This window comes from Pseudorca crassidens, chromosome 1 (genome assembly GCF_039906515.1).
Source record: "Pseudorca crassidens isolate mPseCra1 chromosome 1, mPseCra1.hap1, whole genome shotgun sequence".
Classification (NCBI taxonomy): Eukaryota; Metazoa; Chordata; class Mammalia; order Artiodactyla; family Delphinidae; genus Pseudorca; species Pseudorca crassidens.
In genome coordinates this window covers 55,155,194-55,176,007 of record NC_090296.1, presented here as the reverse complement: position 1 = coordinate 55,176,007, position 20,814 = coordinate 55,155,194, and the positions used below count along the sequence as shown (strand labels likewise).

General features: G+C 35.5%; 1 protein-coding gene across 6 annotated transcripts in view; it reads left to right on the top strand.

Moving 5' to 3' along the window:
• PRPF39 (pre-mRNA processing factor 39) overlaps positions 1 to 20,814 on the top strand; it is a 37,153-nt gene that overhangs the window by 8,643 nt on the left and 7,696 nt on the right. The window contains exons 1-7 of one of the 6 annotated variants that reach the window (XM_067737017.1): positions 7,712 to 7,736; positions 8,652 to 9,028; positions 9,132 to 9,294; positions 9,423 to 9,541; positions 14,277 to 14,444; positions 19,874 to 20,039; positions 20,494 to 20,601. In XM_067737017.1, the coding sequence (XP_067593118.1) occupies positions 9,208 to 9,294; positions 9,423 to 9,541; positions 14,277 to 14,444; positions 19,874 to 20,039; positions 20,494 to 20,601 (648 nt within the window). In that variant the 5' untranslated portion in view covers positions 7,712 to 7,736; positions 8,652 to 9,028; positions 9,132 to 9,207. Of the gene's footprint in view, positions 1 to 7,389; positions 7,737 to 8,649; positions 9,295 to 9,422; positions 9,542 to 14,276; positions 14,445 to 19,873; positions 20,040 to 20,493; positions 20,602 to 20,814 lie in introns of those variants that run through there. The other 5 variants (XM_067737022.1, XM_067736989.1, XM_067736999.1 and 2 more) reach the window with 5 other exon arrangements.

Sequence of the window (20,814 nt, the reverse complement as noted above, 5' to 3'; positions counted from 1 at the left end):
CTGTATTGGGAGCACATGAGAGGAAAGCTGTGCATGTATGTTTGGTATAATAACTAAACCCATATCTTCTCTAATAGCAAAAAAGATCTAAAATGGAAAAGTCAAGAAATAAAATAATGCCCTCAGATAAACGCTGTGTTGATTATCAGTTTTTTGAAGTTAAAGTCAACAGATTTTTTTCTTCCTCCTCTTAAAACCTCTGCAAAACAAATTCTAAATGCATTGTAAAGTTCACTTTTATTTTCGTTATTAATTTTAAAGTATAACACCTTAAGTTTGGATAACAATTTCCAGGGAATTAATTGTTCACAGTGGTATCTTCATTTATGTGAATTTATAGTTTTTAAGACTTTCACATGCTTTTATGTCATCCGAAGTTTTCAACAGCCTTGTGAAGCAGATAATACAAGTATTACTAGTCTTATTTGGAAGTGAGAAAAGTAAGACTGACCTAGAATCTCATGCTATTAAGGGAGAGAAGTAGGACTCACCCTCCTCTACCTCTTTGTTCTTTCTAATATTTACCACACTGTACTTTGTCTTATGGTGAAAGAAAGATCTGGAAATTCTAATTCCTAGTCTCTTGTATTTTGCCTTTTCTAATTTAGTTATAGCTTAGCTGTCGTTTTCCTTTAAAAAAAAAAAAAGCTTTATTGTGGTAAAAACACATAAAATTTACCTTAATTTTTTTTTTTTTTGCCATGCTGCACAGCGTGTAGGATCTTAGTTGTGTGTCTCCCCACACACACCAGGGATCAAACCTGTGCCCCCTCCAGTGGAAGTGCAGCATCTTAACCACTGGACCGCCAGGGGAGTCCCTTCTTAACTAACTATTTTTAAGCATACAGTTCAGTAGTGTTGCATATATTAACGTGGTTTAACAGATTTCCAGAACTTTTTCATCTTACAAATCTGAAACTATACCCATTAAAACAACTCTTTTCCCCCTCTCTCTACTCCTTCATAACCACCATTTAGCTTTCTCTTTCTATGAATTGGACGACTCTAGGTAGAATCATGTAGTACTTGTCTTTTTTTGCGACTGGTTTATTTCACTTAGCATAATGTCCTCAAGGTTCATCCATGACAAGATTTCCTTCATTTTAAAGACTGATGATATTCCATTGTATGTATATATCACATTTTATTTACTTCTTCATCTGTTGGTGGACATTTGGGTTGCTCCTTTGGTGGTTGTGGATAGTGCGGCTATGAACATGGGTATACAGATAGCTAGCTCTTTGAAACCTGGCTTTCAGTTAGTTTGGATATATACTCAAGTGGGATTTTTGTTTTTAATATTTATTTATTTTGGCTGTGCTGGGTTTTAGTTGCAGCGCGTGGGATCTTCATGGCTGTGTGTGGGATCTTCATTGAGGCTTGTGGGATCTTTTAGTTGTGACATGCAGGATGTAGTTCCCTGACCAGGGATTGAACCTGGGCCCCCCGCATTGGGAGCGTGGAGTCTTAACCACTGGACAGACCACCAGGGAAGTCCCTGGGATTTTTGGATTATATGGTAGCTCTATTTTTAATATTTTGAGGAAACTCCATTTGGTTTTCTGTGCCATTTTACAATCCCACAGTTAGTGTACAAAGGTTCCAATTTCACCTCATCCTTGACAAAACTTGTTATTTTCTGGGGTTTTTTGATAGTAGCCATCCTAATCGGTGTTGATGTGATATCTCATTGTGAATTTGATTTGTATTTCTGTGATAATTAGTGATGTTGAGCATCTTTTCATGTGCTTGGTGGCCATTTGTTTATCATCTTTCGAGAAATGTCTAAGTCGTTTTTTTATTTTTTAATTGAGTGTTGTTCAGTTATGGGAGTTCTTTATGTATTCTATATATTAACTACTAATCAGACATAAGATTTGCAAATATTTCCTCCTCTTCTGCTATTTGCCTTTTAACTGCGTTGATTGTGTCCTTTGATGCATGAAAGTTTTAGTTTGATGTAGCCCCATTTGTCTATTTTTGCTTTTTTTGCCTGTGCTTTTGGTATCATAGCCAAGAAATCATTGCCAAGTCCAATATCATGAAGCTTTTCCCATATGTTTTCTTCTAGGAGTTTTATAGTTTTAGGGTTTACGTTTAGGTTTTTAATCCATTTTGGGTTAACTTTTGTGTATGCCGTAAGATAAGGATTCAGCTTCATTCTTTTGCATGTGAATATCCAGTTTTCCTAGCACCATTTGTTAAAGAGACTGTCCTTTCTCCATTGAGTGATCTTGGGACCCTTGTCCAACATTTATTTCTGGGCTTTCTGTTCTATTCTATTGGTCTGTTTGTCTTTATGCCAATACCACACTGTTGTCTTCTTCCTTTTGATAGTTGTTTTTTTACCCCTTTGCCATTTTATATTGCTAGTTGGAAGTTATTGGTTGTTGTTAAGAGTAAACTGGTACTCGTAATTGCCACATTATGAAGTATATGTTAGAATAACTTATTAAAAATAACTTTAGTGTATTTTTCTTTTGGCCATGTGATTTTTTTTAAGTAATCAGAAAAATGATCTCCCTAAGGGTAAGGCTGGCGTTAGCTCTTTTTTTTTTTTTTGCGGTATGCGGGCCTTTCACTGTTGTGGCCTCTCCCGTTGTGGAGCACAGGCTCCGGATGCGCAGTTTCAGCGGCCGTGGCTCACGGGCCCAGCCGCTCCGCGGCATGTGGGATCTTCCTGGACCGGGGCACGAACCCGTGTCCCCTGCATCAGCAGGCGGACTCTCAACCACTGCGCCACCGGGGAAGCTCCTTAACTCTTTTTATAACACTGTAATTGCAGGGTGTGGAGTAATTGATCATTTCTGAAGATGCAGGGGTGTGGTAAATTTGCTCATTCCAGAAGAAACCCTTATGTCCCACTTAAGTATGCAGTTAGAATAGAACAGGTAGTAAATGAATCAGAATGTAACAACTTTCCGTTTGTTTTTTTGACAGTATGCTTTGAAATAAAAAGATACAAAATAATGACTAATTTGTATCTGGAAGATTAGTCTTCAAATGTGTCTTTCCTTTAAAGGAGGGGGCAAAAGAGACCAAAATAAGTTGAAAAGCTTCTGCGCCTTTTCCTAGGGTCTCAACTGGTAAACCCGGAAAAGTTTATGACAATAATCAGTCATTCAAGTAGAAGGGAACTATTTTTTCTGGTAGTCTAATGTTGATACTTTGGGATTGTCCTTTATCGTGTACCAACTAGATTTGGTTGTTTTATTTCTTCTCAGATTCCTCTTGCTCTCCACGCTGCTTACTTTCATTTCACTTCCCCAATGCAGACCCTCTTCATTCTGGTCAGTCTTATTTCCTTCTTGGCTTGGAACCAGTCCTAATTTCCATCTTCTTGTCTACTGTTAATAAGAAGGGTTGTTCTGTCAAGTCAAGTGGGCTATTCGCTGTTTTGGAATAATTTATCATTATTTCTCTATTGTTCCAAAATCTGTAGTTTTTCAAAGTGAAGACCAAATTCTATATTTCATGAAGGTTTGCTAGATGCCTATAATGTTCAATTGATTTTTCTAAACTTTGACTTTGTTTCATTTGAAATTTTGTCTCTCTAATTGTTTTGCATGTTTTTTTAATCGCTCTCCAACTACTAATAGTTAATAAGCCTTAGAGTGAGGACCTTATCTTATACCTATGTATTCTCTATAAGGAATGTAGTAAAGTGCTGGATATGCATCAAGTATTGAAAACTTTTTTGTCCCCACCTGACCTTCCCCCACTTTCCTTCTTCTCCTTTCCCTCTTCTTCTTCTCCTTTTTAAAAAATATTCCTTAGATTTACCTGGTTACAACTAATTCTTCCAGTGGCATTCAGCCTCAAAGTTCACTTGATTTAACATTTTAAATTTATCCTTTCTTGGGAAAAAATTTGCTTCATACTGTATTTTGAAATAGTGGACATATTTTAAAATCTGGATATCAAATCTACATGACAATTTAAAAGATGCCTTCCATACACACAGAAAAAACCTAAAACTAGTAAGAAGACAAACTCAAAAATGTTTTACAATGTGTGTCATTTTCTAGTTTACAGAGAGCTTTTGCAAACCATTCATAAAAAATGCAGTAGAAAATATAGACAGGGCTTCCCTGGTGGTGCAGTGGTTAAGAGTCGCCTGCCAATTCAGGGGACATGGGTTGAAGCCCAGGTCCAGGAAGATCCCACATGCTGCGGAGCAACTAAGCCCGTGCGCCACAACTACTGAGCCTGCGCTCTAGAGCCCACGAGCTACAACTACTGAAGCCTGCACACCTAGAGCCCGTGATCCGCCACAAGAGAAGCCACCGCAATGAGAAGCCCGTGCACCACAAAGAAGAGTAGCCCCCACTCGCCGCAACTAGAGAAAGCCCACGTGGAGCAACAAAGACCCAACTCATCCAAAAATAGATAAATAAATAAACAAATAAGTAAATAAATTAAAAAAAAGAAAATATAGACAAAGGATGTGAAATAGTGTTTAAGGGGAAAAAGGAAATAGAAATTCAACATACTTGTAGTTAAAGAAATGCAAATCAAAATGAGGTACTACTCTTTTTTCCTTTTTTTAATCAGATGAGCAAAAATTGTTTCATGATACCTAGTGCTGACAAGAGGAGATGGAAAAATGGACATTCTCATGGCCATATCTCATTAGTGGGTTAGTTAGGAATGCATTTTTCTGCAAGTAATAGAAAAACTCATCTATTGATACTAGTTTAAGCAAATAGGGACTTATTTTCTTACACAGCTGGCATTGTGTTATTAGCAGCTTGATGTCAGGGCTGGCATTTCTTAATTTTCTTGGCCAGTTCTTTTGACTGCTTTGTGAATACAAGTTGTTTCAGATATGTTCACATTCAAAGTAAGAAGAAAGTGGTAGAGCCTACACTATTTGCTGACTGTCCCTTTTATCAGAAAAGCAAAATTGTTCCCAGAGCTCTGCAGCAGATGTGCTTTTCAGACTCATAATCCTTACATGGGGTTAGGTATATTGCTGCTCTGAACCAAAACAATGTTTTATTAGGAAGATGGTGAGAGAAGATGGTGAGAGAGAATGTTGGATAGTCAGCTAAAATTGTCTCGTCACACAGCTGGTACAACTTTTTTAAAGATAAGTTGTAAGCGTATTCCCAAATTTAATATACACAGATCTTTGATGCAACAGTTCCATTGTTCAGTTTACCCATGAATAAGTTTCTGTTCCTCTGAATCATTCAGAGAACATGGTAGAAGTACAACTTTCTGGGCCTGAGCCTAGAACTCAGAATCATTGGCGTTGGGGCCAATGAATATGTATTTAAAAAAAAAATAGCTTACTAGGTGACTATTATGTGGAGCTAGGTTGTGTAGACTATAGAGAAACCCAGATTTTTAAAGTAGGCATAAAATTGCAAAAAAAAAAAAATTTGTATCCAGCCAACCACTGGCATGTCATATCTGGAGCTCGTTTTTCTTAAAAACAAAACAAATGAAACAAAATACCTCTTTTTTTTTTTTTTTTTTAACTTCAGTTAAATAATTGCAGATAAGCCAAAAGAAGAAAGCGTCAGCCCAGTTATATGGGGGAGAACAACCATTAACACCAACTAATATTGTTAGTGTATTTTATTTGATATAAATCCTTACAGATCTGTGTGTAGCATGCATATAATATATATGTAGTGGTTATCTTTCCGTATCAAGATAGGTGCACATATTTCCTTTTAAATTATTATTATTCCATTGTACAAACATGCCACCTACTAAAGCAGTGTTCTTAATACTACCCTCTTTTTTCGCTATAATAGTGTTCTAGTGAATGCTTTTAAACAAATAAATGTTTTTATCTGATTATTTACATAACATAAAATATGCACAATTGCCATTTGGTATATTTTGTGCGACTGTCCTCCAGAAATATCTTTTTCCTTGTTGCCAATTTGTATCTCATTGTTTTAATTTACATCTTTATTAGTAAAGATTCAGTCCTTTCATATGTTTATTGGCCACTTGCATTTCTTTCTTTGAATTCCTTTAGTCTTAATCCTTTTTTACATTATATTATGCAATATTAACTATGTATTCTGAGTATATTTTAGGAGTAAATCAATTTTGTGGTCTGGTTAGTTTTGAGAATAATCCCTAATTTAAAAAGAAGACATGCTCTATAATTTAATGATTCAGTTTCCATTTAAACTGTTAGTGGAAGAGATGAAAGTGAATTGTGAAAATATATTGTAGTATTACCTTACAGGATAAAAGAATAATTCCTTATTATTTTATGGCCTTAACCATAAGATGACTTAATTTAAAAGATTTTATGAAGTAACTATCCAGATGGTAAAACTTTCATAAATTTTTTTTTATGATTTTTATTTATTTATTTATTTATTTTTGGCTGTGTTGGGTCTTCGTTTCTGTGCGTGGGCTTTCTCTAGTTGTGGCGAGCGGGGGCCACTCTTCATCGCGGTGTGCGGGCCTCTCACTGTCGCATCCTCTCGTTGCGGAGCACAAGCTCCAGATGCGCAGGCTCAGTAGTTGTGGCACACAGGCCTAGTTGCTCTGTGGCACGTGGGATCTTCCCAGACCAGGGCTCGAACCCGTGTCCCCTGCACTGGCAGGCAGATTCTCAACCACTGCGCCACCAGGAAAGCCCTACGATTTTTTTATCTTTTGGCTGCGTGGCTTGTGGGACCTAAGTTCTCTGACCAGGGATCGAACCCGGGGCCCCAGCAATGAGAGCACAGAGTCCGAATCACTGGACTGCCAGGGAATTCCCTTATAACTATGTTTTTATTTTTATTTTTTTATTATTTCTTTTATAACTATGTTTTTAATAACACTTACTTTAAAAATCACTCTTTAATTTTAAAACCTTAATGTGTATCTTCTATAATAAAATCAAACCTAGCTGCTAGGATTTAAAATTTATAGATATATTTCAACAGTATAACCTTCTTAAAAATCTATCCTGAGCTAAGTTATGAATTTCCCTCTGAAACATTTATATCCATGACCAGAATTTGTTTTGTTAGCTAAAGCCTCCAGAACAGATATTAAAGATATTGCTGTTTTTCAGGATTGGTAGCAAGATAGCATTCAGATATTAAAATTTAGATTCTTAGCTAGCTAAGGAGCACTGAATTCTAGATATGATTGCTTCTTTAGGGAGCAGGCTCAATACTCACTGTTTTATAGATGAAGGAGCTAGTTTTTGCTCAGTCAACAATAAACTGGCAGAAGTTTGGAAAATTTGTTACAGAATTTAATTTGTAATATAAAAACTAATAAACCTTCTGATTATGACTTACAGGAGAGCTCAAGAATCAAATTAATATATCCCTTTAATAGCTAACTTGGGCTTTTAAAAGGTGGTTTTGATGATGCCAAATAAACATTTGGAAGATGTTTCTCTTTATGTTTCCACAGATCATTAACTGAAGAAAAAATAAACAGCCATGCAAAATTCTCACATGGATGAGTACAGAAATTCCAATAATGGCAGCACAGGCAACAGTTCAGAGGTAGTGGTAGATCAGTCTACTGATTTCAGTACTGAGATTATGAATGTTACAGAAATGGAACAGTCACCTGATGGATCTCCTAATGTGAATACAACTACGGAAGAAAATGAAATAGCAAATACTGTGGACCTTCCAGTGACAGAAACAGAAGCAAATTTCCCTCCAGAATATGAAAAGTTTTGGAAAACTGTAGAAAGTAATCCTCAGGATTTTACAGGCTGGGTATATTTGCTTCAGTATGTAGAACAGGAGGTTAGTAACTATTTAAATGGGATTAGAGGGGACAGAAAAATCAAGTAATATCAGACTAGGCCTTATTGTTTTGTAATTAAAGTTGCCTCTTTTATAATTTTCAGATTAAGTTGAAGAACATTTTAGATAATATTTTTTTAGCTTCAAAAATAACTTCCATAGCATTTGTACATTATGGAAAGTATTAGAATCAAAGTCTAATGTTTGTAATAATTGGTGTGTGTATGTATGTGTGTATAAAATTGCTGAAATATAAAAAAATTACTTTGCTGTTTGACAGAATTAGTTCCTTCTGTTTCAAAGGATAAGATTGCATTGTAGGAAAAAGGGCTGCTGTGTGTGTGGTTTTTAAGCCTGCCGTTTATTTTGAGATAATAACAGGCATACCTCGTCTTATTGCGCTTCACTTTATTGAGCTGCACAGATACTGCGTTTTTTACAAATTGAAGGTTTGTGGCAATCCTGCGTCGAGCAAGTCTGTTGATGCCATTTTTCCAACAATATTTGCTCATTTCCTGTCTCTGTCACATTTTTGGTATTTCTTGCAGTATTTCAGACTTTTTCATTATTATGTTATGGTCATTTGTGATCAGTGGTATTTGATGTTACTATTGTAATTATTTTGGCATTTTTTAGCAATAAAGTCTTTTTAAATTAAGGTATGTACATTGTTGTTTTAGACATAATGCTATTGCACACTTAATAGACTACAGTATAGTGTAAACAGAATTTTTGTGTGCACTTGGAAACCAGAAAATTTGTGTGACCTGCTTTTTTGCGATAATACGCTTTATTACAGTGGTCTGGAACTTAACCCGCAATATCTCTGAGGTATGCCTGTACATTTGAAAGGAATAATAGTTTTTGTGACAAAAATTTCCAAGATGTTTAAACACCTTGTTTTATTTTCATCAGAATCACTTGATGGCTGCCAGGAAAGCGTTTGACAAATTTTTCATACACTATCCGTATTGCTATGGTTATTGGAAAAAGTATGCAGACCTCGAAAAGCGGCATGACAACATTAAACAATCAGATGAGGTGCGTACATTACTGAATAAAGTTATCTCCATTAGGTACTGTAAGCCAAATAATAACAAAACAGAGACTTTTTTTGGCTGGCAGTACCTACGATTTATGGTCAAACAATTTTATAGGGTATTTTATTTGCATTTGTCACTCTTGTGGCATTTGTAGCTAATATTTTCTCTCTTTGTTGGCAGGTGCGTTAAACCTCTACAGTTTGTCAAGCTTTGCAGTGCAAGCCTCTGTATTACACTGCAGCTTAACAAGTAGGGCAGGGCTTTTCTCTCACTTACATTTATTTCTCATTTTCCAAACAATATAGTTGGTTTGCTAGTCACATTTGCTACGTCTTATTGCATTTTTGGTCAGACGCTGTCATTGATGCTCTAATGGGTCTGTGCCCTATGGTCTGTAACCCAAAGCCTGCCCACACAACCCGGTCAGAATGCAGGGACTGCTGCGCTTTGAAGATCAAGACTCTGCACGTGGGGATCAGAACATTGCCATGTTCTATCCAACCTCCACCCAAATGGTAATGGTAGATTATTTAAACAAAATTCCAGTAATTAGTATTTCTAAGGTTCACCGGATAACACAGTGTTGCCTCTCTGTTAAGAAATAATTAAATATTTGAAGTACAGTTTGTTGTTTTCTTCTTAGGTGTATCGCCGGGGGCTTCAGGCAATACCTCTTAGTGTTGACCTTTGGATACATTATATAAACTTCTTAAAAGAAACATTGGACCCTGGTGATCCTGAGACAAACAGTACAATAAGAGGGTATGTGAAACACTGATACTTAAATGTATTTAAAGATATAAATAAGTCAAGTATTCTGATATTGATAATAGAACTACTCATGAATGCTGAACTAAAAGTTTAACTTTCTTTTTCACTATTAAAAAAATGATACACATAGTAAACTTATGCATGATTATTAAAAAATGTACATAATAAAGTCCTCCACCATTCCACACCCCCTTTTCTTATGTCCCCAGTCCCTCTCCTCTCATGGTTAATTACTTGGGGTGTGTTCTTTCAGATACACATAGATGTACATATATGTGTGTATACATATTACACATATTTTTGTTTGATTTCTTAAAAAAATTAACAGAATGTTTTAGAAATTCTCCCTACCATTTTCTTTAACCATTGCAAGAGTGTTTTATAGTATCAAGGTAGTATATTTTATTTGACCAAATTCTTATTTATAGGAAATCATTAGTGCTTCAGTGAACATCTGTTTACAAGTCAATGTTTATGTAGAACACTCTAGAAATGTAACTTCTGTCAAAGAGAATCGCAGCTATGTTTTGTCATATGTTCTTTTAAAAGTGGTAGCAATTTTAAACTCCCACAGTGTATGAGGGTAGTCATTTTCCCATAGTCATGCCATGTTTGTTTTTTTTAACCTCCAGTAGTATTTCATTATCTTAGTTCACATATCTGTAGGTTGGTCATCCTGGTTTACCATCTTTTCAAATGCTGTCTATATAAGGCATTTTTACATTGCTTGTTCATGACATTTGCTCATTTTACTTTGGGATTGTCTTTGTTACTGATTATAGGAATTTAAAATGTGTTTTTGGTTTTTATTTTCATCAAATTATTGATATGTACATGTAATTTAAAAAGTTAATGTTAAACTGCTTGTAACAAAAAGTGATTCCCTCCACCTCTCTTTAAATATTTTAGCCGTTTCTTCTGATATTTTCCAACATGTTTAAAACAGTAGCACTCTACTGCTTTCTGCTTCTCTCTCACTACCTATAGACATTATCATTCTGTTATGGTAGATGAGAATTTTTAGTTCACTTATACCCTGCTTCCCGTTCCTCATCTTTCCAGTATGGATAAGTTTCATAGCTTTTTGTTCTTCCTGTAATTACCCCTTTCCTTCCCTTCCCCCTTTTTCCCATTTGCCTGGCTTTCTTTAAACATTTAAAATTTTCTACCCCCTTCAACAGCTACTTTCAGTAGTCAGTACTAATACTGACATTCCACAGCGTACAAATGCTATATAAGTTATTTTTTGAAACTAAAAAATGTATGTATCTAGTGTTATTCTACTTAATCTGAAGATTACAAAAAGAGAATTATGTTCTGAGAAATGTAAATTCCATTTTTTTTTCCTCTTCTTGGAGATAGCCCTCCTGGAACCTCCTCTTCTGTAATCTGGACTGGTTGCTGTATTCTGATTCTGTTGTACAGCAGTTTTTGGATTTCCTCATTATCATGGTTCTAGGAGATGTCTTTACCTTTTTCCTGGGTATCAAGCTCTATTTATTAGAGCTTGTTAGATCCTACTCTTTCTTGGTTCATGCCTGCCTTTTAGAGGAGTGCATCCCATAACTTCCTGATAAAGGATGCTTGGAATGAAAAAAAATTTTTTGAATCTTTATGTCTGAAACAATTGATGGTCCAGTGGGGTGTAGAATTTTGAGGTGAAAGTCATTTTTCCTTAGGGCTTTGAAGGCATTTCTCCATCTGTCTTCCGGTGTTGCTTTTGAGAAGTATTATACCATTCTTTTGAATTCTCTTTATGTGACTTGTTTTTCTTCATGGAAGCTTTTTAAATGTTCTCTTTATCTTTGTTGTAACTGCAATTGTAATGCTTTGGTGTGGACTTTCTTTTTCTAGTTAATTGTGCTTACTTAGTGGGCCTTTTCAATCTGGGATGTTCTAAAGCACATCTTTCTAGTCTTAGAAATGTTATTATTGTGTACATTCTTATTTTGATAATTTCTTTCTCTTGGTTTTCTCTGTTGTTTTCAATAGTTGAAATAGTTCAAAACCTTCTGTTTTAATCATTTAATTTTCTTACCTTTTTCCTTTTTCTCAATCTGCCAGGATTTGTTTGACTTTTTGAGGTATTTCCTTGAACCTTGTATTGGATTTTTAATAGCTGCCATAAGATTTTTAGTATCTAAGAATCTTTCCTCTTCTTCGAATATTCCTTTTCTTATAGCCTCCTATTCTTGTTATATGGCTGCATATCTTTCTATTTTAATATCCAAATTTTTTACTTTTAAAAATATTTATTAATTATTATTTTAAATACTTATTTTATTTTGGTTGTGTCAGGTCTTAGTTGTGGCATGTGAACTCTTAGCTGTGGCATGCGTGTGGGATCTAGTTCCTGGACCAGGGATCGAGCCCGGGCCCCCTGCGTGGGAGCGTGGAGTCTTAACCACTGCGCCACCAGGGAAGTCCTATTTATTTATTTATTTAATTTTATTTATGGCTGTGTCTGGTCTTAGTTCTGGCATGCGGGGTCTTCATTGAGGCTTGTGGAATCTTCTGTTGCGGTGCACAGCCTTCTCTCTAGTTGTGGAGTGCAGGCTCCAGGGCGCACGAGCTCTGTAGTTGTGGCACGTGGGCTCCAGAGTGCATGGGCTCTGTAGTTTGAGGCACATGGGCTCTCTTGTTGAGGTGCTGGCTTAGTAGCCCCGCGGCATGTGGTATCTTAGTTCCCTGACCTGGGATTGAACCCGCGTCCCCTGCATTGGAAGGTGGATTCTTTACCACTGGACCACCAGAGAAGTCCCTGGCTGCATATCTTTTTAACATTTCTTTGAGGGTATTAAGGATAGTTGAAATTTTTCCCTGCCCTCAGTGCTGTTTTCTCTTTTTTGTTTGTTTGCTTGTTTTCATTTCTGATACGTTTGATCTCTGGATTTCTGCTCATGTTAAAGATTCAATACTAATAAACTGAATGGAAGTTCTGTACTACATTGTTAGCTGGCATAAAGGGCTTCACAGTGCATGATCAGGTGGCTACTCAGGTTTTTGTTGGGGGACTCCCAGTGTTGGAATCTTTATATCTTATTCCTATACCAAGCAGTTTCTTCGTTGAAGGATCATCTGATCTGCCTGGGGAGCATATACCTAGCTTCTGAAATCCCATAGCTGAGCAGGAAAGTGGGTTCAAGGCCTCTTACCATTCATTAAGCAAACCTTCCTCTAAACATTTTGTTCATTACCTGTCCTCCTTCCTCTTCCAGCTACTTCCAGTTTTCTTAGTGTCTGGTGCGTTAATTTCCTGAATCACTTTGGGATTCTGCAGAGGAATAACATGTATTTTAACTCTCTTGAAAATCTCAAACAAACATACACGTGTGTGCCCGTACCCCCCCCCCCCCCCCACACACACACACGCTCGCATGTTCTCTCAATCCCTTATGTGTATTAAACATATTTCTCCCGGTTTTGGCACATCTTTGTTTAGGGTATCTTTATCATATAGAGGTTTTTGTTTTTGTTTTTTTCTTACTGTGGTTCAATTTGTAATCTTTTATTGGTTTCTGAGTTTTGTGCCTATCTTGCCAAGAATATATAAATCTTGAATTTTTTTCTAATTCTTTTTATAGGCTTTTTTTTATAGTTCACTTATCTGGCATTTAGCTTTTGTCTTTTGTGAAACAGATTAACCTTAGTTTGTGTCTTTTGCAAGTCAGAGAGTAACCTTTTATTTTTTCCATTTGGAATAGTCCATCTTTTCTTCAATGATTTATTATTTTTTTATATTTTAAATTAAAAAAAAATTTGTGTGCATTGATTTAAAATACTTTATCATATACTAAATTTTCACATATATATAGATCTTTTAATCCATACTTTTAATTATTGTAGCTTTCTAGTTTCTTTTGATACCTTTCAGGAAAATGCCTGCTGCTTTGTACTTTTACAAAAATGTTTTGCATCTTTGTATGCTAGATGAATGTTAGAATTTTTTTTCTCTTCCATCCAAAATTTCTTAGAGCTTTGTTTGGCATTCAATTAAAGTTGTAGATTAATTTAGGTAGTGTAGTTTATACTGTTACAAATCCCTCTTGATTCTAATATTTATTTTGAAAACGTACCTAAAATTTTATCAAATCCAGTGATTAAAATTGCTTACAGAAATCTCTTCAGATGAGCTAAGTATTTTAAAATAAATGATTTTGTAGTAAAGTGTAACTGTGGAATTTTAGAATTAGGAGAGAATTTTGAGAGTTTTAGAATATATGTATATTTCTCATTACCTGACAAGGCAGCTGGACCCCTTGTTGGAGAGTTGTTTTGCCAGAAAATTATTTCTTAAAGTGAGATAAATTTTGTCTGTCTTTTGCCCTAAAGGAATCTATTCAACAGACATTTCAAGTTTAACAAATATTTTAGTGTCTACTGTGTTACTCTTATATGTTTGCTGTGTAATTTGCATTGCAAATTTATATCATATAAAACAATATACAGTTACATAAAATTACATTTACCTATTCCCTTTACGTTTTCCCTTTTTTAAGCAACTGTCATACACTTTTCTACTATTCCTTCTTCCTTTTAATCTCTACTTGTATAAAGTTGAATATAATTTGAATTTAGCATTATCTTCTAAAATTTAGAAATATTTTATTAGTTTCAGGAGTATGACAATGATTTGATATTTGTATATATTGCAAAATGTAGAAATAATATTTTTAAAGTGATTTTATCTTGGAAAGATAACTTAAGAGGTAATTTAATTTTACAGAACTTTTGAGCATGCTGTTCTAGCTGCAGGAACAGATTTCCGATCTGACAGACTCTGGGAAATGTATATAAACTGGGAAAATGAACAGGGAAACCTGAGAGAAGTTACAGCTATATACGATCGTATTCTTGGTATTCCAACACAGCTGTACAGTCATCATTTTCAGAGGTGAGTGGAAAAATCAGATTGTTAACATTTTTTTGTGATTACTCAGGTAATTAATTTCCAATAATGAGGATACTTATTCTCTTGAAATGTAAGATTCTATTAGACGCAAACAGGAATAAATTCTATTGCTTGATAATCGCAAGTTATATACACTTTTAGATTTTGACATTTTCAGTATAGCTTATAAAATGTTTAGGAACTTTACTGGTTTTAGACAGAAGGTTCTTTTTATCTGTTTTATAGGTGAGGAAACGATAGGAATCCTGTCTTTTGTCTAAGATATTTCAGAGTAGTGAAGGAATGAGAGAAAAGAATCTAAGTTTAATTATTCTTCATGGTTAACACAGTACATGGCACATAATAGATGCTTATTTAAAACATAATGATTTACTAAAGGTCCATTCTTGTGATTCACGTAACATCTTATATCCAAAAGAGCAAAGAATGTATTTTATGTAGTAAGTCCTGTTTATATTCAAACAATCAAAAATAATTTCAGTTTAATTTTCTACTATGATAATCTGTTATGACTGGTATCATTTCATTTTAATGAGTGCTGTTAAAACAACTAGTTCTGTGTACTGTGATTTCCATGTTTCTGATGTATTCAAAGTATCCCATTAATAAGGCTCCCACTAATACGGACTTAGTCTTTCTGAACAAGAAAGTTATGAGGACTGTGTTGATAAATGTTTGCTATAACTGCCATATTTCTGTCATAATTTTTATAACTAGTATTGTGGTAGAGCCTGTAAACTTTAGGTAGTTATTAAGTAAGTGATTTTCTAAATTTTTCTTTACTAACAAATTAGAAAACTTTATGAAACGTTTGTACAGAACTGTGGATCAATTTGCTAAGCTATGTAGACCCAGGTTAGAAACAGAAAGCATGTGGACCTGAATATACCATCTCTGTTTTTCATGAGATAGAGGAGGTGGGCAGGTTTCTAGGGTATAATGACCTAGGGAGACACTTGCTGAAAGAGCTGAAAGAGATTATTAATACAAGGGTTGGCATGTGGAGACGCTTGGTGAATATTTGTTGACTGAATTTAAAAAGTTAAAATATTTTTAATGTTTTTTTAAAAGCCTTTAAAGATTTAAAAAGTTTTCTGGGACAAAGCAGGTTCCTTTCATAAACCAGTTCTTCTAGGGTCTAAAGTATAGGTAAAATATATGATTATAATAATTTTATTGTTGGTAAGAAAAAAATACGACTAGGAAACAGTTATACAGACAGTATTCTGAGTGCCTTATAACTCATTTAATCATCACAATTAACCAGATATAGGTATAGGTACTATTATTTATCTATATTTTATGGAAGTAGAGGCAAAGAAAGATTAAAGTATTTGCAAAAGGTCACAGAATTAGTAAGTGGGTGGAAGCTGATTGGAACCTAGACAGTGTGGCCCAAAGTTCTTGGTTTTTTTTTTTTTAATATTTCACTGGGCTTTTAAAAATGCATGTATGAGTATAATAGAGATTAGTGGATTGCATTACACATACTGCTTTTTAATCTACTCTTTTTCACTTAATGTAATGAGACACACTTTCCTTATGAGTACAGCAAACTCAGAAGTAGTGTTGGTATAAGTAAATCTTATAGTTTATGTAAGTAAACTAATTCACATGACTAATTGCTTTGAGAACTGCTGAAATGTTTTCTTTTGCCAAATATACTTCTCCTATTTAAAGTCAGTTATTTAGCGCTTGCCATGTACCAGATGATATGCATTTAAGTTGTGGGAATAAAGGCCCAAAGAAGATATGTATGCATTGACTTGGCCCTCAAGTTGCTCAAAAGTGTAGAAGAGGAAGCATGTGCTAAAGGAACTAAGTGCTGTATTAGAAATATTTCTATTGTGTAGGCTTGTATATTGGATATACACTGAACATTATCTCTAAGAATATATCTAATTTAAAGTCCTCCTTAGCATGAGTACTTTTGTGATATGATCTAATTCCTCAGGCCCAGTCCCTGGTAGTTCTTAAACTCTAGACATAACCTGAGTACTGATAATTTCCCAAAGGGCAGTGATGTTTTATGCTTTTATGACTGTAATACCTTTTCCATTTTCCATTTGTCTGGTGAACTCATATTCCTTAAGACCCATACAGCTTAATGTTTTCTCCGTGACACTTTTTCCAGTTCACCTAAACGGAAGTGTCTGTTTTGTCTTTTGTGCCAGCACTCTACCTACATTTATTTCATTTATCTTAGCACTGATAACACTCTTTTGAATTTATGTCTCTTGTATCCTCACATGTCTGTCATTTTCTGAGGATTTTTAATTCTTTTTGGCCTTAATACCTAGGAACAGGTATTTTCCTTTACGGAAAACCCCTAACGAACTTTTTGGCCAACCCAGTATTAGGCACTCAGCCATTCTATATTGAATATATTAGCTTTATAGTAGAAAAAGCTAATGGAATATTACTGTTTAGTATTATGCATATTTTATCACCATGTGAAAGAAGTTTATATATATAATGTGGCGATTATTTTATTTTTATTGTATTTTATTTTTTAATTTATTTTTTGGCTGTGTTGGGTCTTTGTTGCTGTGCATGGACTTTCTCTAGTTGTGGCGAGCAGGGGCTACTTTTTGTTGTGGTGCGCGGGCTTCTCACTGCGGTGGCTTCTCTTGTTGCGGAGCATGGGCTCTAGGCACACAGGCTCAGTAGTTGTGGCTCGCGGGCTGTAGAGCACAGGCTCAGTACTTGTGGCACAGGGGCTTAGTTGCTCTGCGGCATGTGGGATCTTCCTGGACCAGGGCTCGAACCTGTGTCCCCTGCATTGGCAGGAGGATTCTTAACCACTGCACCACCAGGGAAGTCCAATTATTTTAAATTTATGTTCTATAAGTAGTTATTTTTCAGTTTTACCTTATTTGAAGTTTCTTATTTATGTCTTGACAATTTTTAATTTTAATATTTATTTGAGTATTAAATCTATTCATTTTCATACTACACATGTGAGAGTTACTTCCTCATTTAAAGTTTTTTTAAATAAGGCAATCTGTATTTTTGTCCTCCTGGTGATAAAATAGGTGAAGTTAAGCCTCTGTATCCACTGATTTTGCAAAATTTAAATTAGTTTCCAATGTTATTTACATATGTTTGTGAAAGTCTTTTTTTTTTGGCCATGCCATGCGGCATGCAGGATCTTAGTTCCCCTACCAGGGATTGAACCTGTGCCCCCCCTGCATTGGGAGCACAGAGTCTTAACCCTTGGACCGCCAGGGAAGTCCCTGTGAAAGTCTTAAAATCCATAAAAATCCAGGTGTCAGTAACCTAAATCAATTTTAAGAAACTTGGGGGAAAAAATCCATAAGGTTGGAGCATATGGTACATGTACAACCATGTCTGATAATTAGGTTGAAGAGGTAGGTCTGGGTCAGAGGCTAGGTCAGAATATGAAAGACTTCAAGGAGATTGGATTTTAACCTGAATGCAGGGTAAACATTGAAGTGATTTTGGCATGAGGGTGGGATATGATCCTGTTTACTATTTTATTTTTCATGTTTACTTTTTAATAACTTTTTTGGCTGTGTTGGGTCTTTGTTTCTGTGCGAGCGCTTTCTCTAGTTGTGGCAAGCGGGGGCCACTCTTCATCGCAGTGCGCGGGCCTCTCACTGTTGCTGCCTCTCTCGTTGTGGAGCACAGGCTCCAGACGCGCAGGCTCAGTAGTTGTGGCTCACGGGCCTAGTTGCTCCGCGGCATGTGGGATCTTCCCAGACCAGGACTCGAACCCGTGTCCCCTGCATTAGCAGGCAGATTCTTAACCACTGCGCCACCAGGGAAGCCCTTAATAACATTTTTGATAGCAATATTGAGGTGGGGTTAGAAGCTGTGGGACCAGAGGCTGGAAGACTGGTTTATGTTTATCTAGCTGTAGTGAGGAGGGCATGAAGTCATATTTAGAACGTAGACTAAATTGGACCTAATATCCAGTGGAATGTAAGAGATAAGGTAGGTGGAAGAGATTCGGCAACTTAGTGGTTGACAATATCAAGATTCAAGATTAGAAATGTTGGGACTTCCCTGGTGGTCCAGCAGGTAAGACTCCACGCTCCTGATGCAGGGGGCCTGGGTTCGATCCGTGGTCTGGGAACTAGATCACACATGTGTGCTGCAACTAAGAGTTCACATGCTGCAACTAAGTGTCCGCATGCCACAACTAAGAAGTCTGCATGCTGCAACTATGAAGCCTGCATGCTGCAACTAAATATCCCACACGCTGCAACTAAGAAGTTGGCATGCCACGACTGAAGTTCCCACATGCCGCAACAAAGATCCCGTGTGCTGCAACTAAGACCCTGTGCAGCCTAAATAAATAATAATTTAAAAAAAAGATTAGAAATGCTGAGGGTTTTGATTTGTGGATGAAAGTGACACACTTATAGACACGTTGTATATAAGGTTCCAAATTGAGATGGTGTAGATACTTTAGCTCTTCAACTTGGTGTTTTTGATTAAAGTTTGTGTGTGTGTGTGTATATATATATATAAACTAGTGTGTGTAGATAAATGACATGTTTTTCAAAACACTCTTTGCTTAAAATCTTTATTTCTTTATGCAGAGCGTTGGCAGTTGTATATACTAATCTGAAATTTAGGGAAAAGGTTTGGGCTTAAGTTAGTTTTAAAATCATAGTATGCTTATTATTTCAAGCTGTATTAATAAGATTGGACAGAAAGTATATAAAAATAGATGAGAACAAAATGCAGAGTGGGATCATTGGGCATACTAGCATTTGGGGGCAGGCTGGAATCAAGGAGCAGTCAGAGACTTGGAGGAAAACCAAGTGGTAACTCAGAGCCCAGGGTGAAGAAGATTCTAAAAGGAAGGTTAGTTAACAGCCTTAAGTACTGAGGACATTATTAGGATAGATGCTGTACTATAAAACAAGTATCCATTTAATTTTGCATGTAAGAGGTACTTGGTGACTTTAATTAGGGCAATTTCATTGGAGTGTTTGGCACCGACATGTGAATTCAGGAGTAATTGGGAGGTGAGGAAGGAACTGCAAAATTTGTTGATCATTTGTAAGTAATCATTTATAATTTAAACATGGATTGCTGTATTTAATTTTACAGTCACTTGACAGATGAGAAAACCAAGATTTAGAGAAGGGAAAAACTTCCTATAAGTCAAATAATTAGTAATGGACAGAAGTAGGATTTCAATGTATGACTTGTCCACGCCTTCTTCATTCCATTGCAAAGGCAGGAAGGAAATGAAGATGTCTGTAGACTGTTTTATCAAGTGGTAGGTTATTACTGTAGAAAAGGAGAAAAGGTGTGGTGTTTTGGCTTCTTTAAATCAGAGTTCCTTTGAAAGAGTAATGTGTAGTAGAAATGTAATGTGGGATCTAAAATTATACTTCATATATAAAGCTTGTATTTTTATTGTTTTCCTTTAGATTTAAAGAACATATACAGAATAACTTACCTAGAGATCTTCTAACTGGTGAACAGTTTATTCAGCTGCGAAGGGAATTAGCTTCTGTAAATGGGCATAGTGGTGATGATGGTCCTCCTGGTGATGATCTACCATCAGGAATTGAAGACATAACTGATCCAGCAAAGGTAACCAGACTTATTAAAAAAAAATCTTTCAGTGCATGAGAAACTAAACTTTATGTCCCTTGACTGCATGTGTGGTGTGACTTGTAGCTCATATAAAATCAATTTCTGATTAAGGCAGGTGGGAATTCTTTAGCTTGTTTGATTTAGAGTAGATAATGTGTTTTACTATGAGACACCTGAAAAACTACGTTAGCTTAGAAGCATTATTTGGCCTATGTTGTGATGTACTAGCCCTGTTTTTTGTTTTTAAAAAGGCATATGAGAAAGTAGTTTATTAGGAAATACTTTTACAGATTTCAGTATTGTTAATTGTACTTTGCACATAATTGATAATGGTTAAAAACCCATCACTATTCTAAGACTATAGTATGGGTGGATAATACTTAAATGTAAGCAGTGATATTTAAAATTTTAGTATATAACTTGTGTGATTAAAATTTTTTTTCTTCCCTAGCTAATTACTGAAATAGAAAACATGAGACATAGAATCATTGAAATTCATCAAGAAATGTTTAATTATAATGAGCATGAAGTTAGTAAAAGATGGACATTTGAAGAAGGTGTAAGTGCTTGCTTTTTTGTTATTGTCATTATATGCTTCAAAATACAGATAGGAGTAATGTATTTTTGTTTTAGTTTGAGTGATGTCTCTGCCTTTTAGTTTTGCTTATTTAAGTGATGAGGTATTTGTCCTACCTATGGCTTCCATTATCAGTTTTCCATTATTTTATCATTTTCCATTATCAATTTTAGAAACATTGAATTCAGACTTACA